This window comes from Octopus bimaculoides, chromosome 2, assembly GCF_046866305.1.
Source record: "Octopus bimaculoides isolate indiv1 chromosome 2, ASM4686630v1, whole genome shotgun sequence".
Lineage (NCBI taxonomy): Eukaryota > Metazoa > Mollusca > Cephalopoda > Octopoda > Octopodidae > Octopus > Octopus bimaculoides.
The window spans coordinates 188,847,570-188,862,221 of NC_142929.1; the positions used below are offsets into that span (position 1 = coordinate 188,847,570).

Below are 14,652 nucleotides of genomic sequence, written 5' to 3' on the forward strand. Positions count from 1 at the left end.
CCGTTTAAAAATTTGAAATAAAAAAAGGAAACACACACACACACATAACCACCCTATCTCCAAGCTAATAGAATTTGTTTCTTCATTCAGTTGTTGGGAAGACAACTCCCTACCATGCAGCATTCATTCAAGCTGTGTGATTAAGTATCTCTATGGACTTTTCTCTAATGTCTAGAATTAGAGACATTGCTCCTTTTCTTTCTTTCTTTTTTTTTGTATTATTTATTTATATTTGTTTTATTTTTACTCTTCCTCTAATGTGTTTCAACTGTGCAGTGTACACAGTCTAACAGAGATGAGCATTTTTTTCAGTGAAAACATGATGTGTTGTCTTTTAAAAGGAGACTCAAATAGAATAGAGCAGGGTGAGATTGGGCAAGGGTGATAGTAACAAAATAATAACAGGGGACCAGAGCATTCAATGCAAGTGACTTAGCTGGAGTAAGGTCTACAATGAGTCACTTATGTTCTGATGATTAGGGGAGTTTTTCAGTAGGGGGGCAGGGACGAGAAGGATGCTGGTAAGACTAAGAAGAGCCTGCAAGGCGATGCTCATGAAGATGGACTATGTGTTGAAGTCGATTGTGTGTTGTTGTGTCGTTTCTTTGAAAGGCAGGCAATTTGTTTCATCAGGTCGCGGTTTTTGTTCTGCAATGATAAAAAAAATGATATTAATAACAGGCAAACACAAGTCAAACAACGATAATTCAGTTTTAGTGGGGTGGTCAAAAAAAGGGCCAGTTTTGTCATGCTGAATCTCCTTAAGTACTATGTAAAGAGTTCATGTGTCTATGGATTGCACATTAATTTCACGAGCAGGCTGTTCTGTTGATTGAATCAACTGGAACCCTTGTCATAACTGATGGAGGACTAGTTCCAGGGCACAACTCATTCAGATAGCACATTCCAAACATCAGCAAATGATTTCTGCTAGCCTCCCACTGACTGAAACCTTTTCTCACCTATCTTCAGTCACATGCTGGACACAAAGAAACACTACCTTCGTCTGACCTCACTGACATCAAAAACACCAAGCTAATAATAACTTTTAGACTAAGAAACCCTTGGTGTTGTAAAGCTTAAATCTTCAGTATTCACAGGTAGGGTTTCATAAATATAAGCCACTTTGGCATGGTTTTTCAGGTGTTTGCCCTTCATAATGCCAACCTCTTTACAATGTGTGTTGGACGCCTTTTTTTCATGACACTGGCATTAGTGAAGACACCAAGGGACTTGCAAGACAAAGAAAAAAGAAGGCCCTTTGATGAGTGGGAGTATATTGAAGAGAGAGCGTGGTTGTTGCCAGTGCCGCCCGACTGACTCCTGTGCTGGTGGCACATAAAAAGCTCCATCCAAACACGGCCAATGTCGGTACCCGCTGACTGGCTCCTGTATTGATGGCACATAAAAAGCACTATCCGAACATGATCGATGCTAGGCCCACCTGACTGGCTCCTGTGCTGGTGGCACATAAAAAGCACCCACTACACTCTCAGAGTGGTTGGCGTTACAAAGGGCATCCAGCTGTAGAAACTCTGCCAGATCAGATTGGAGCCTGGTGCAGTTGCTAGCTCTCCAGACTTCAGTCAAACTGTCCAACCCACGCCAGCATGGAAAGTGGACGTTAAACGATGATGATGATGATGATGATGATGATGAGTATAGGGCCAGTTTGCTGGTTTCTCTGGCATATATATTCCTCCCTGGACCAGGATGCCAGTCTGTCACAGAATTACTCATTTTTACCAGTCGTGTGGACTGGAGCAACGTAAAATGAAGCTCAGTTCTATATTTGAGAGATGAGGAATTCTGTACATTATTTACATTTGACAGATATAACCTCCTAAGCAGACCTAATGCAGATATGAGTAGCATATGGGAACCGGTATTAAGGAAGGATAGGAAAATATTAGATTTATAAGCTCTAAAATTCACTACACGGGCACATGGCATAGTGGTTAAGTTGTGGTGAAAGAGCACAGCAGGGTTCACCACTACCCCCTGCTGGAGCCCCGTGGAGCTTAAGGTGTTTTCGCTCAATAAACACTTTGGGAATTGAAATCGTGATCCTATGACCACGAGTCCGCTGCCCTAACCACTGAGCCATTGCACCTCCACAAAAGGAGAACTCTGTCGGTTATGACGACGAGAGTCCCAGCTGATATGATCGATGGAACAGCCTGCTCGCGAAATTAACGTGCAAGTGGCTGAGCACTCCACACACACAAATGTACCCTTAATGCAGTTCTCAGGGAGATTCAGCGTGACACAGTGTGACAAGGCTGGCTCCTTGAAATACAGGTACTACTCGTTTTTGCCCTAGCTGAGTGAACTAGAGCAACGTGAAATAAAGTGTCTTGCTCGCTGGGAATTGAACTCACGACCATATGATCATGAGCCGAATGCCCTAACCACTAAGACTTGCACCCCAGTATGGCAACCATTAAATGACAAAATCATTTGAACAAATTTTTTGAAGGTGAAATACATTGATAAAATTCTTACACTGAGTTCATCTATCTTTCTAGAATTGTCTTCTTGGATACCAGAAATCTTCAATCTGTATATTTTTTCTTGTTCATATTGATACGCTTTCAGCTCTGTGATCTGTCACAAGAAAAGAAAAATTTGATATTAATGAAAATTAAAAGGTGGGTTTTTTAATTAGATTCAGGATAAATACAGGTATGAATAAGATGAAAAAAATTTAATACTTAACAAGAAAGGTAAACTAATCCAAACTAACCCAATTATAATTTAATCAAATTCTCTTTGCTTTACTTTTATTTAAACTGACATGGATTAAGAAGAAATTAAGATTTAACCCTTCTGGCAGCAACCTGCCTAATATTGCCCTGGCTCCTATGATACCAATTTCCAGTTCTAAAGTGATCTTAACTCAAAACCATATCATCAAAATTTCATGTTGATTTATTTTCAAAAGCCAGTTTAATATTGACAAAGTTAGTTTAAATCCGAATGGGGTAACACCCAGGTTCCACTGGGGAGTACCCATGTATAATCACCTCTTTCTATCATTTACATGTAGCAATCCATACATACATGTTGAGATGCATGATACTGAAATACGTATATGTAGTTATATATAATCGTATGAGTGTATATAGATTAATATGTATGTACGTATGTGTAGAAGTATGCATATTTTAGCGTGCGTGTATGAGTGTGTACATGCATGCACGTAAGAGTATGGGTGTATGTATGTATTATATATATATACGAAACGCAGCTTGCGAAGACTTATTGGGGCAAGCAAAAGCGAAATCGGGATGGCACCTGTGCCCAGCGTCGCCTTTCTGGCACTTGTGCCTGTGGCATGTGTAAGGACTTTCGAACGAGATCGTTGCCAGTGCCCCTGGACTGGTTCTTGTGCGAGTGGCACATAAAATACACCATTTTGAGCGTGGCCGTTGCCAGTACCGCCTGACTGGCTTTCGTGCCGGTGGCACGTAAAAGCATCCACTACACTCTCTGAGTGGTTGGCATTAGGAAGGGCATCCAGCTGTAGAAACTCTGCCAAATCAGATTGGAACCTGGTGCAGCCTTCTGGTTCACCAGTCCTCAGTCAAATCGTCCAACCAATTCTAGCATGGAAAGTGGACGTTAAACGATGATGATGATGATGATGATGATGATAATGATGATGATATGTATGTATGCTCATATATATGTATACGTCTATGTAAAATACAAGGAAAAAAAGTCTTTGAATTTTAACCGTTAATACAGATGCTTTATAATTCTTTTGTAACAACTATTGTTCCACAAGGAAGTCAAAATGTTACAAAAGGCTACAATAAAGTAATATATTCATTGCAAGAATATGAATTAATCTTGTAGCTTTGAGATTTTGGTGAGGTAACTTAATTGTTACAATAATATTGCAGATCTTTAAGTATTTAAACCGGCCATATCCGGCCCAAATATTCTACCCGTTTTATGTTTAAGCAGGCCAGATCTGGCCTCTCACACCAACCCTACAGTATCATTCTAAAACTTAACTGTTACCTCACCAAAGTCTTAAAGCCACAAAATAGTGCAAGAATTATTCAAAACGTGACAGAAGAATGTGAACACTAAAGGGTTAACGAAGAATGAAAATACCTTCAATTCTTTTTCCTTCAGCTGTAAATCCTTTGAAAGCAGTTGTTTCTTATTGGCCTCAATCTGATCGTGCAGTCTTTGAATTGCAATGACGTGGTCTGAACTGTTGGGGTCCATCAAAGCAGCATCAGCAAAACTCAAGCTCAAGCTGCTGGAATTATAATAGAATAACCTCAGAACTTTCCAAAGACAACACACAATAGGAACAGTTGTACATTTTATTAGGGCATTAAAAAAAGGACCCTCCTGCAAATTGTACACAAGACACTTAAAACCATTATTAATATATGGCTGGCAGACTGACAAAACAAGGGATACATTTGTGAGTTGGAAATTGGTCCATGTTGTAAGACGTGATTTCTACAGCAGGACACTAAACTCAGCTTGCGAAGACCTGTTGGGGCAAGTGAAAGCGAAATCGTGATGGCACCTGTTCCAGTGAAGCGCTAAGAGTACCGTCCGAGTGTAATTGTTGCCAGAGCAGCTGTCTGGCTTTCGTGCCAGTGGCACGTAAATAGCACTGCTTGAGCATGATCGTTACCAGCGTCGCCTTACTGGCACTTGTGCCGGTGACACATGAAAAGACATTTGAGCGAGGTCGTTGCCAGTGCCGCTGGACTGGCTCCTTGAAGGGTTTTAGTCAAACAAATTGACCCCATTCTATGTTTTGGGGATGAGGAATTATGTACATTATTTACAATGGGTGGACAGGTGTCCCCATCTTGTTTGTTATTCATCGATTGTAAATAAATTTACAATTAACCTTTCTCTCAGAGCACTCAAACACAGTTGTGTATGCACACTGACATGACACATCCAGCAGATGATACTAGGTTCATTTCTTTCAAGCCTACGCATGTCCTCAGCAGAGTATTTCAAAAAAAGAAAAGAAAAAAAGACATATAATACATACCTTTTGCTGCTTGATAGGCCATTACTTGTGCTTTTCTCAATTTTGGACTTTTTGGTAGGGGGACTGTGGTCCATTAGTCTGGAGAAAGTAGCAAAATACAGTTAGAAGCAGAAAATATAAAAGGGACATCATAGTTCAACTGGTGCATCAACACCCACGACAGTACTCAGGTACCACCTAACCACCACCAATACAAGCAAAACTTTCAGCCACATCCACCACTACACATTTGCACACAAAATACTAAAGACTTTCTAAAGAAACAGCACAAAATGCAAGCTGCGAAACGTCTCTCTCTCTCTCATGCCATTAAGCCTTATGACAACGACAAGGGTTCCAGTTGATCCGATCAATGTAACAGCCTGCTTGTGGTATTAATGATCAAGTGGCTGGGTCCTCCATAGACACGTGGAGCCTTTATGTAATTCTCAAAGAGATTCAGCATGACATAGAATGTGACAAGGCTGGCCCCTTTTCATTACAGGTACAACTCATTTTTGTGAGCTGAGTGGACTGGGACATCGTGAAATAAAGCGTCTTGCTCAAGGACACAATACACCACTGGAAATCAAACCCATGATTGTTAGTCAAATACCCTAGTAAGGAAGCCATGCACCTTCTTCAAGCCTATACAGCAGTGGTTCTCTAAAGTGGTCCCCAACCCTTTTATTTAAATGAGTTTTTCCACGGACCCCTTTTAATAGGTTTATCCTTATGTACATATATATATATATACATACATACAAAATTTTGAATTTAGTTCACGGACCCCCTGTACTACCTTTGCAGACCACCAGGGGTCTGCAGACCCCAGGTTGGGAACCACTGGTATATAGTATACAAAAGCAAAACATCCCAGAATTTATAATTTCTTGAATGAAGTATTATAAAAGATCCAACTGCTCAGCCAATACAAAGCCTCATAAACAGATGACACTGCAGTCATCTCTCTTCCAACAGTCACAGCACAACCTATTGAACTCTACATCAACCAACCAGAAACCAGGCTCTGCTACAGGACTTAAACTAACACCGACCAAATCCACCACTCATGCCAGGGAACATCAACCAACCACCACACTCAAGAATATAAGCAAACATATAGAAAACAGACTTCTACGAATTACAAACAACACCTCTACAATATACAAGATCTGTTCAAACAGTATTGGAACTGTTGCTATGGTAACAGAGTTATAGTCTGCAGAGTGAAGCCCCTTGGCACAGATTCACCTTGAACTCTGTCACACCTGCACATTAAGTTATAACATTCTCTTGTTTGCAATAAAGTAAAACTCATTCATCAATATTAAATATTTCAGTGACATTCCTCATCATCACCATCAGCCACTTTTTCCATGCTTGCATGGGTTGGACAGAGGATAATGAAACAGATATTCAATTGCCGGATGCGCTTCCTGTCACCAACCCTCAGCTGTTTCCAAACAAGGTAATATTTCCCCATGGCCAGATATGTCTTTGCAAAAGATTAGAAATGAACAACATTTATTTATGACAATAATGTGATGTCAAGACAAAGAACACAAACATATACACACACGCACACACACACAATGGGCTTCTCTCAGCTTCCATCCACCAAATTCAATCACAAGACTTTGGTCAGCCTTTAGTAGAAGACTCTTGCTCAAGGTGCCATACACTGGAATTGAACCTGAAGCCATATGGTTGGGAAGCAAACTTCTTAACCACACAGCCCATGCTAGAGCCCACTTGGCACCTGTGCTGATGGCAACTGCCTGATTGGCACCCATGCCGGTGGCACATAAAAAGCACCATTTGAGTGTGGATGATGCCAGTGCCACCTGACTGGTCCCCTACTGGTGGCATGTAAAAAGCACCCACTACATTCTTGGAGTAGTTGGCGTTAGGAAGGGCATCCAGCTGTAGAAACTTTGCCAGATCACATTGGGGCCTAGTGCAGCCTTCTGGATTGCCAGCCCTCAGTCAAACCGTCCCACCCATACCAGCATGGAAAGCGGATGTTAAACGACAACGATGATGATGATGATGAATAGAATTCAGGCATTCAAAGCTGTTTGTATATCCTATTCAGACAGGTACAGAAATACGGAAAAAAAAAAAAGAAGATACTTACATGCTGTTCAAAGATTTGTTCTTGTGAGAATTATGTAATTCTTTCAAATCCTCTTTCGGTGTGGTCTTGTGGGACTTGTGATGATGATGATGTTCTTTGTGAGCTTTATGATGATGATGATCCTTGTGGCCACTGCCACTGCTACTTTCCTTGTGGCTACCCACGCTTCCCTCTGCACCATCTGGACTCCCCCCTTCGTACATACTGCTCGGTTCATCACCAGACCCAAATCGACTCCGATGGACTTTTTTGGAGTGTGCCTTGGACTTGTCTTTTGCCATGTCAAAGCCCTTTTTTGTATGTTCGCGAGATTTTTCCTTCATCATTTTATCAAAGGATCGGCCGCCCTCTTTGCTTCGGTCAAATACACCCCAATGTTCTTTACCTTTCTCACTACTGTGTTCTTTGTTTTTCTCCATATTTGGACCTATTTCTTTAGCTTTGTCAAATGCACTGTTGTAATCTTTGTTCTTCTCAAAGATACTCGTGAAGTCTTTTGCACTTTTCTCAAACAAACCAATGTGCTCTTTACTCTTTTCTTTGTTTTTATCATGACTGGTTTCTTTGTGTTGGTTAAACATTATTCCGCTGTCCTTGTTTTTGTCCAACATGCTGCCGGTTTTGCGTGAAGAGTTGTTGTTGTTGCTGCTGCTGCTGCTGTTAGATCCTTCAAAGTTCCCCCAGCGACTGGCCATGCTTTGTCTTGCTTCCTCCTGCCTGTGTCGAGTTTTGGCCAGCACTCTTTTATATGCCTGAGTGCAAAGCCAACATAACAGTTTCCCATCAACCTGTCAGACAAAACAAAATAATCACATCATTATTATTATTTCTCTTTACAATGGTTCAGTCAGAATAATAAATCAACAACTCACACAAGTTATTCTCAATGCACCAGTATCAGAAAATTAGCATGCAATAGAGAATTCATCTCAATTTAAACCAAACTACTCTAACAAAATCTTGTTTTATTCATAAAGGCAAAGCATTATATTTTTATTTAACACATTTTAAGGCAGCCAGCTGACAGAATCGTTAGCACGTCTGGCAAAATGCCTAATGGTATTTCGTCTGCCGTTACGTTCTGAGTTCAAATTCTGCCGAGGTCGATTTTGCCTTTCACCCCTTTCGGGGTCAATAAATTAAGTACCAGTTGAACACTGGGGTCAATGTAATCAGCTAGTCCCACCCCACCCAAATTTCAGGCTTTGTTCCTTTAGTAGAAAGGTTTCACACATTTCATGTATTTCTTCTACAGCATGATCCCTGTACTTGTCTTTTTACCCTAATTTAGCCTCTCATTCCTTGGCATAAACCCACCTTCCTCTCAATAACAACCCCTTTAGTTGAGGGGTGTTTATCCTGAGAGTTACCTGATAACCTCACTAGTGCTGGTGCTATGGAAAACGCACCCAGTACACTCTGTCGGTGGTTGGCATTAGGACGGGCATCCAGCTGTAGAAACCCTAATAAAGCAGACGCTGGGGTTCAAAGTGATGCTCTAGCTCATCAGATCCTGTCAAACCATCCAACCCAAGTCAGAATGGAAGACAGACATCAAATGATGATTATTTTTGGTGAATGTTTTAATTTGTTACCATACGTTGCCAGTACCGCCGGACTGACCCTTGTGCTGGTGCCACGTAAAAAGCACCCACTACACTCTCGGAGTGGTTGGCGTTAGGAAGGGCATCCAGCTGTAGAAACTCTGCCAGATCAGATTGGAGCCTGGTGTAGTCATTTGGTTCGCCAGTCCTCAGTCAAATCGTTCAACCCATGCCAGCATGGAAAGCGGACGTTAAAGGATGATGATGATGACAGCCAAGAGATTATCTTTTGTTTAGCCACATACATTATTGATGTTGTTTAACTTCACATCAGCTCTGATCAAGCAGACCCACGATCAAAGATATTCCAGCCATGGTCATAATGTTTTTAATTTCAGGTACAGTGTATCTAGGACCACATTATCCAATGTGCTTTTTTCCTCTTTTAAGGTGGTAGGGTGTGACATGAAGGAGATTTGGCTGTTATTTCTAACAGGTAAAGAGACCTGGTAGAGACTTCCTAGTTCTCACTCTCTCTATATGTATGAGTGTATACAATACACATACATTTGCAGGGTGGAGAGGACTCTTTTATCTTGTTGAAGGCAAGACAACAACTCTGGTGCATGTGCCACAAATAAAGTGCACCACAACACAGAATTCAGATTATTTTAAAATTCACTGAATTTATTTGCAAAAGGATTAGTTTAGAGATAAAGGTTATGGTTAGAGATTTATATTTGTGTTTCAAACACTACCTTAATACACGAATAACAAATTATATATATATATATATATATATATATTTGCTTTATGAACCAGTTAAAATTGTAATTATTTTATAATCTAATTGAATCACATTGACAACATATTCATCATCACTGTCATTTAACTTCCTATTATCCATACAGGCATAAGTCAGACATAGCTTATTCAGGAATTTTTTTTTATGGCTGGATGCTTTTCCTGTTGCCTACTCTCATCTGTTTAGTAAAGTAATACTTCTCCTTGTCCTTCAAACAGTTCAATGCCCAGACATGTTTTCAAAGCAGATTGTAAACAATGACACTGTTTGTATGCCAGCGTCGAAATTCTTTATCTAGCTACAACAAGGAGCCCACAAGGAAACTCCATTGTTAGGCTGTGATGTTTGCAGATTAGAGTTTTAGACGACACAATACTTATTCCTAACACCATTTTTGAACAACCAAAGAATATAAAAACTATATGCACAACACATAAACAAAATGAAAGCTTGTTTGAGTTAATAATTAACAAGGCTGTTATTCTATAGAAATAAATATGATGAAAACCATTAAAAAGCTTTGTTTTTCAGAAACCCTAATTCCATACCTTTCGTCTGCTGTCATCACTTCTGTCAAATGCACATCGCTGTTTGCACTGCTCACAAGACTGAGGAGGGCCCCATTTCTTTTCAGAGTTTGTGCAACGTTGACACTTGTTCCCAATAAAAGATGCAATGACATTGCAATATTCACAGGCAGTCGGCTACAAACAGAGGAAAAGAGAAAGCACAAATGAAAATTAACTTTTTATTAAAAGAAAAGAAAAAAAATAAACACTCAAAGTCATTAAATATAATCTAGTTTTCAAATTTAATTGATGGCATAATTAATCAAGATATGAGCCTAAGATAATTAGAAATGTGTAATTTGTTTGTTCCTCTTTTGAAGTTCATTACAAGCATGGGTTTTGAAGCAAGGTTTGACAGCAGGATGCTCTTTCTGTCACCAACCTCCTAATCTATTTTGCAAGGGATTTCTTTATTTCACAGATCTTTAAAAGTGCAGAGTAACAGGCTGTGATGAAGAACATCAACATCAGCATCCACACTTTGTTTAAGCAAAGACGACACAGGTTCCAGTCGATCCAATCAATGGAACGGCCTGCTTGGGAAATCAATGTGTAAGTGGCTGAGCACTCCACAGACACATGTACCCTTAACATAGTTCTCAGGGAGATTCAGTGTGACAAGGCTGGCCCTTTGAAATACAGGTACAACTCATTTTTGCCAGCTGAGTGGATTGGAGCAACGTGAAATAAAGCATCTTGCTCAAGGACACAATGTGCTGCCGGGAATCAAACTCATGGCCTTATGGTTGTGACCTGAATACCCTAACAAATTCCCTCACAAGGCACTGGTCAGCTCATGGCTATAGTAGAAACCCTCTTCCCAAGTGGTTGCCAAAACAAACTTCTACATCACACAGCCATGCTTGCACTATACAATATGATGCAATAACTTCAATCATCATCATCAGCGTCCATTGTCCATGCTGGCACGGATGGCACGGTTTGACCAGTGTTGGCAAGCTGGAAGGCTGCACCAGGCTCCAGTCTGATTTGGCATGGTTTCTATGGCTGGATGCCTTTCCTAATGCCAACCACTCTGAGAGTGTAATGGGTGCTTTTTACGTGCCACTGGCAGGAACCAGTCAGGCGGGCCTGGCATCGATCACAATCAGATAGTGCCTCTTATGTGCCACCGACACGGGAGCCAGTCACGGGGTATTGGCATCGGCCACATTCGGATGGTGCTTTTTTGTGCCACAGGGACAGGAGCCAGTCAGGTAGGCCTGGTATCAACCACGTTTGGATGGTACTTTTTACGTACCCCTGGCACGGGAGCCAGTCAGGGGGATACTGGTCACAGCTACAATATTGGTTTTTCTTGGCTCAACAGGTCTTCTCAAGCACATCATATCACCCAATGCATGAGGGGTATTCTTAACAGGGCCAGACATGCATTATTAAGAAATCTAAAATTGAAAATGCCAGTGGCAATACATTACCTTTCCATATATTTTCACATTGTGTGCACACTTCTTGCAGATGGAATTTGTGCTGCTTTTGCTGGAATATATAATGGTTAGAATTTGCACTAACAGAACTGAAAAGTTTGATAAAAATAATTTAAAGCAAATAAATTTTAGAGGCTGCATATATCTAAATTGAAACTATATGTTAACAATGCAATGAAAGTAAGTTTTACACAACAGACGACTTAGAGAACCGGTTCTCTGACAGACCTAAGCAAAAAATAACAGTAAATTTCTTGTACTCTTCTGGCATCTTATTGAAAAATAGATACTGATTAAAAATCGATTTTTTAAAAAACCCCAAGTGTGTAAGTGACCACATGGGCATAAGCCTCACACACATGTCAAGTTTCATCAAGGTCTGTTGGATAGTCTCAGAAGAGTTAAAGTAACAAATTCACAAACACTCAAACTTGCCATTTATTATTATAGATTACATATGTAGATCCTAGCAGAATATAGAATAATCCTTTCTACTATAGGTACAAGGCTTGAAAATTTGGGGGAGGGGGCTGGTTGATTACACCAGCTCCAGTACTCAACTGGTACTTAGTTTATCAACCTTGAAAAGATGAAAGGCTAAGTTGATCTAGGCAGAATTTGAACTCAGAATGTCTTTAAGACAGGCAGACAAAATACTGCTAAGCATTTTGCCTGGTGCACTAACAATTCTGCCAGCTCGCCACCTTAGCAAAATACAGAATAATATTATGTCATTCATCCTTCATGTCTCTGAAGATGGCCATATTAGCAGCTTTATTCTTGTGGGTCCTCAGGTGACTTATTAGGCTAGCATTAGCATAAAATCCAGTCAAAATGGGGACATACAATAGTAGAATTAGGAGCTGGTGGGCTCTTGCTTTCTATGCAGCCCTCCTCTCTTCAGTTTCTCTGGTCATATCAGATTCAAAACAGTGTACTCCAGAGTACACAGCACTGACCAATCTTGACCAAGATGTTCCCAAGTTACACTTTTGCAAGGTTGTCACGTCTTTGGTTCACCACATTACCAAAAGTCGATTACTAGTTCACCAAAGAAAATCTGTTTTGGAAAGAGTTGGGCAGGAGCACTACATGTGCATTCCACAGCAATTGGTATTTACTTAGGGAGGAAAGCATACATGCCTGACATATTAGCTCTCTCTCTCTCTAGCCCAGAAGTAATATCATAGATAATAAGAGTTTCTAATATTGGCACAAAACCTGAAATTTTAGGGGAAGGAAAGCACTGGTTGTGGTACCACGTAAAAAGCACCCAGTACAGTCTGTAAAGTGGTTGGTGTTAGGAAGGGCATCCAGCTGTAGAAACAATGCCAAAACGGACAGTGGAACCTGGTGGGGCCCCTGACCTTTCCAGCTCCTGTCAAACCATCCAGCCCATGCTAGCGTGGAAAACTGATGGTAAACGATGATGACGGTGATGGTGATGGAGCCCTGCCTCCCACACAGTATTTGATTGGTACTTTACTCAAAAAAAAAAAATGAAAGGTAAAATTGACCTTGCGAGTAGTTGAGCTGAGAACATAGTAATCTGACTTAATACCACAAGGCACTTAATCTGACATTCTAACAATGCTACTCTTTGTGACAATGATGGTGATTAGAACAGCAATTTAAAATCCAGGCACAAGGCCAGCAATTTTGAGGGTGCCACTGGCACATAAAAAGCACCATTCGAAGGTGGCCGATGCCAGCGCTGCCTTGACTGGTTCCCATGCTGGTGGCACGTAAAAGCACCATCCAAATGTGGTCGATGCCAGCCCCCTCTGGCCCCTGTGCCGGTGGCACATAAAAAGCACCCACTACATTCTCAGAGTGGTTGGCATTAGGAAGGGCATCCAGTTGTAGAAACACTGCCAGATCAGACTGGAGCCTGGTGCAGCCTCCTGGCTTCCCAGTTGAACCGTCCAACCCATGCCAGCATGGAAAATGGACGTTAAATGATGATGAAATTTTCAGTACTCTTAACAGCTACTTTATTGTATCAATTCTGGAGGAATGAAAGGTTCAGCTAACCTCAGCAGGATTTGAACTCAGAACATAGAATGGTGTACCTAAATATCATAAAGCATTTAGTCTGACACTCTTAATGATTCTAGGTAATCCATTACCTAAATAGATGATGATGATGACGAGGACAATGACGATGATGGTAAAAGTGAAAGAAATACCTGTCTTGTTGAAATTCTGATCGACAATATGTACATTTCACGATAGGAAAGTTATTCCGGCATTCCTAAAAGATAAAAAAAATATTATAATATATAACCAAGAATTAAATTCTTAATTTGGTTGTACAATTGCTTCAGAGTTCCTTCCCTTTAATAACTAATACATGCTTGCTATAAAAACAAACAGCATAGACACAGAGTCCAGTGACCCCTCGACTATCACAGGTGTTATGTTCCACGCCTCCCCCCTCATAGGTGAAAATCCAAAGTAGAAACAGTATTGTATATTTTTTTTATTAGACACCAATATCAAAATCAAATCAAATGGAAATTGTAGTTGTGACACCTGTGCCAATGGCACATAAAAAGCACCATTCAAATGTGGCCGATGCCAGTGCCACCTTAACTGGCTTCCAGGCCTGTGGCACATAAAAAGCACCATCCAACCGTAGCCGATGCCAGCTACCCTGGCCCCTGTGCTGGTGGAATGTAAAAAGTACCCATTACACTCTCGGAATGGTTGGCATTAGGAATGGGCATCCAGCTGTAGAAACACTGCCAGATCAGATTGGAACCTGGTGCAGCCTCCTGGCTTCCCAGACCCCAGTTGAACCGTCCAATCCATGCCAGCATGGAAAATGGACATTAAACGATGATGATGATGATTTTTATAATTTGTATATATTTATTTTGTAATAAATGCAAAACAACACGACAGAGGAATCGGCATAAGCTTAAATAATAAATCGTGATATGGCGAGGGATTACTGTACTGGGTTTAATCCTACAGCTTGGCATATTGAGTACAGAGAGTCTTTTATTGTAGCCTAGTGTTAACCAATATCTTGCAAGTGGAATTTAGTAGATGGAAACCATGCTGAAGTTCTTAGTATGCATGTGTATATTTCAGGGCTGTGGAGTCGTTAACAATTAAGGGTAG

General features: G+C 40.7%; 1 protein-coding gene across 2 annotated transcripts in view; it reads right to left on the bottom strand.

Annotated features, from left to right (window-relative positions):
* Positions 1-14,652, bottom strand: part of LOC106874823 (uncharacterized) — a 31,330-nt gene that overhangs the window by 7,458 nt on the left and 9,220 nt on the right. Inside the window, exons 2-9 of one of the 2 annotated variants that reach the window (XM_014922703.3) lie at positions 13,713-13,777; positions 11,515-11,575; positions 10,055-10,210; positions 7,158-7,945; positions 5,039-5,116; positions 4,126-4,273; positions 2,506-2,607; positions 1-648 (exon numbers count right to left, since the gene is read on the bottom strand). The exon at positions 1-648 is cut by the window's left edge and continues 7,458 nt beyond it. In XM_014922703.3, coding sequence (XP_014778189.1) covers positions 553-648; positions 2,506-2,607; positions 4,126-4,273; positions 5,039-5,116; positions 7,158-7,945; positions 10,055-10,210; positions 11,515-11,575; positions 13,713-13,777 — 1,494 coding nt within the window. In that variant the 3' untranslated portion in view covers positions 1-552. Of the gene's footprint in view, positions 649-2,505; positions 2,608-4,125; positions 4,277-5,038; positions 5,117-7,157; positions 7,946-10,054; positions 10,211-11,514; positions 11,576-13,712; positions 13,778-14,652 lie in introns of both variants that reach the window. The other variant, XM_014922702.3, reaches the window with a different exon arrangement.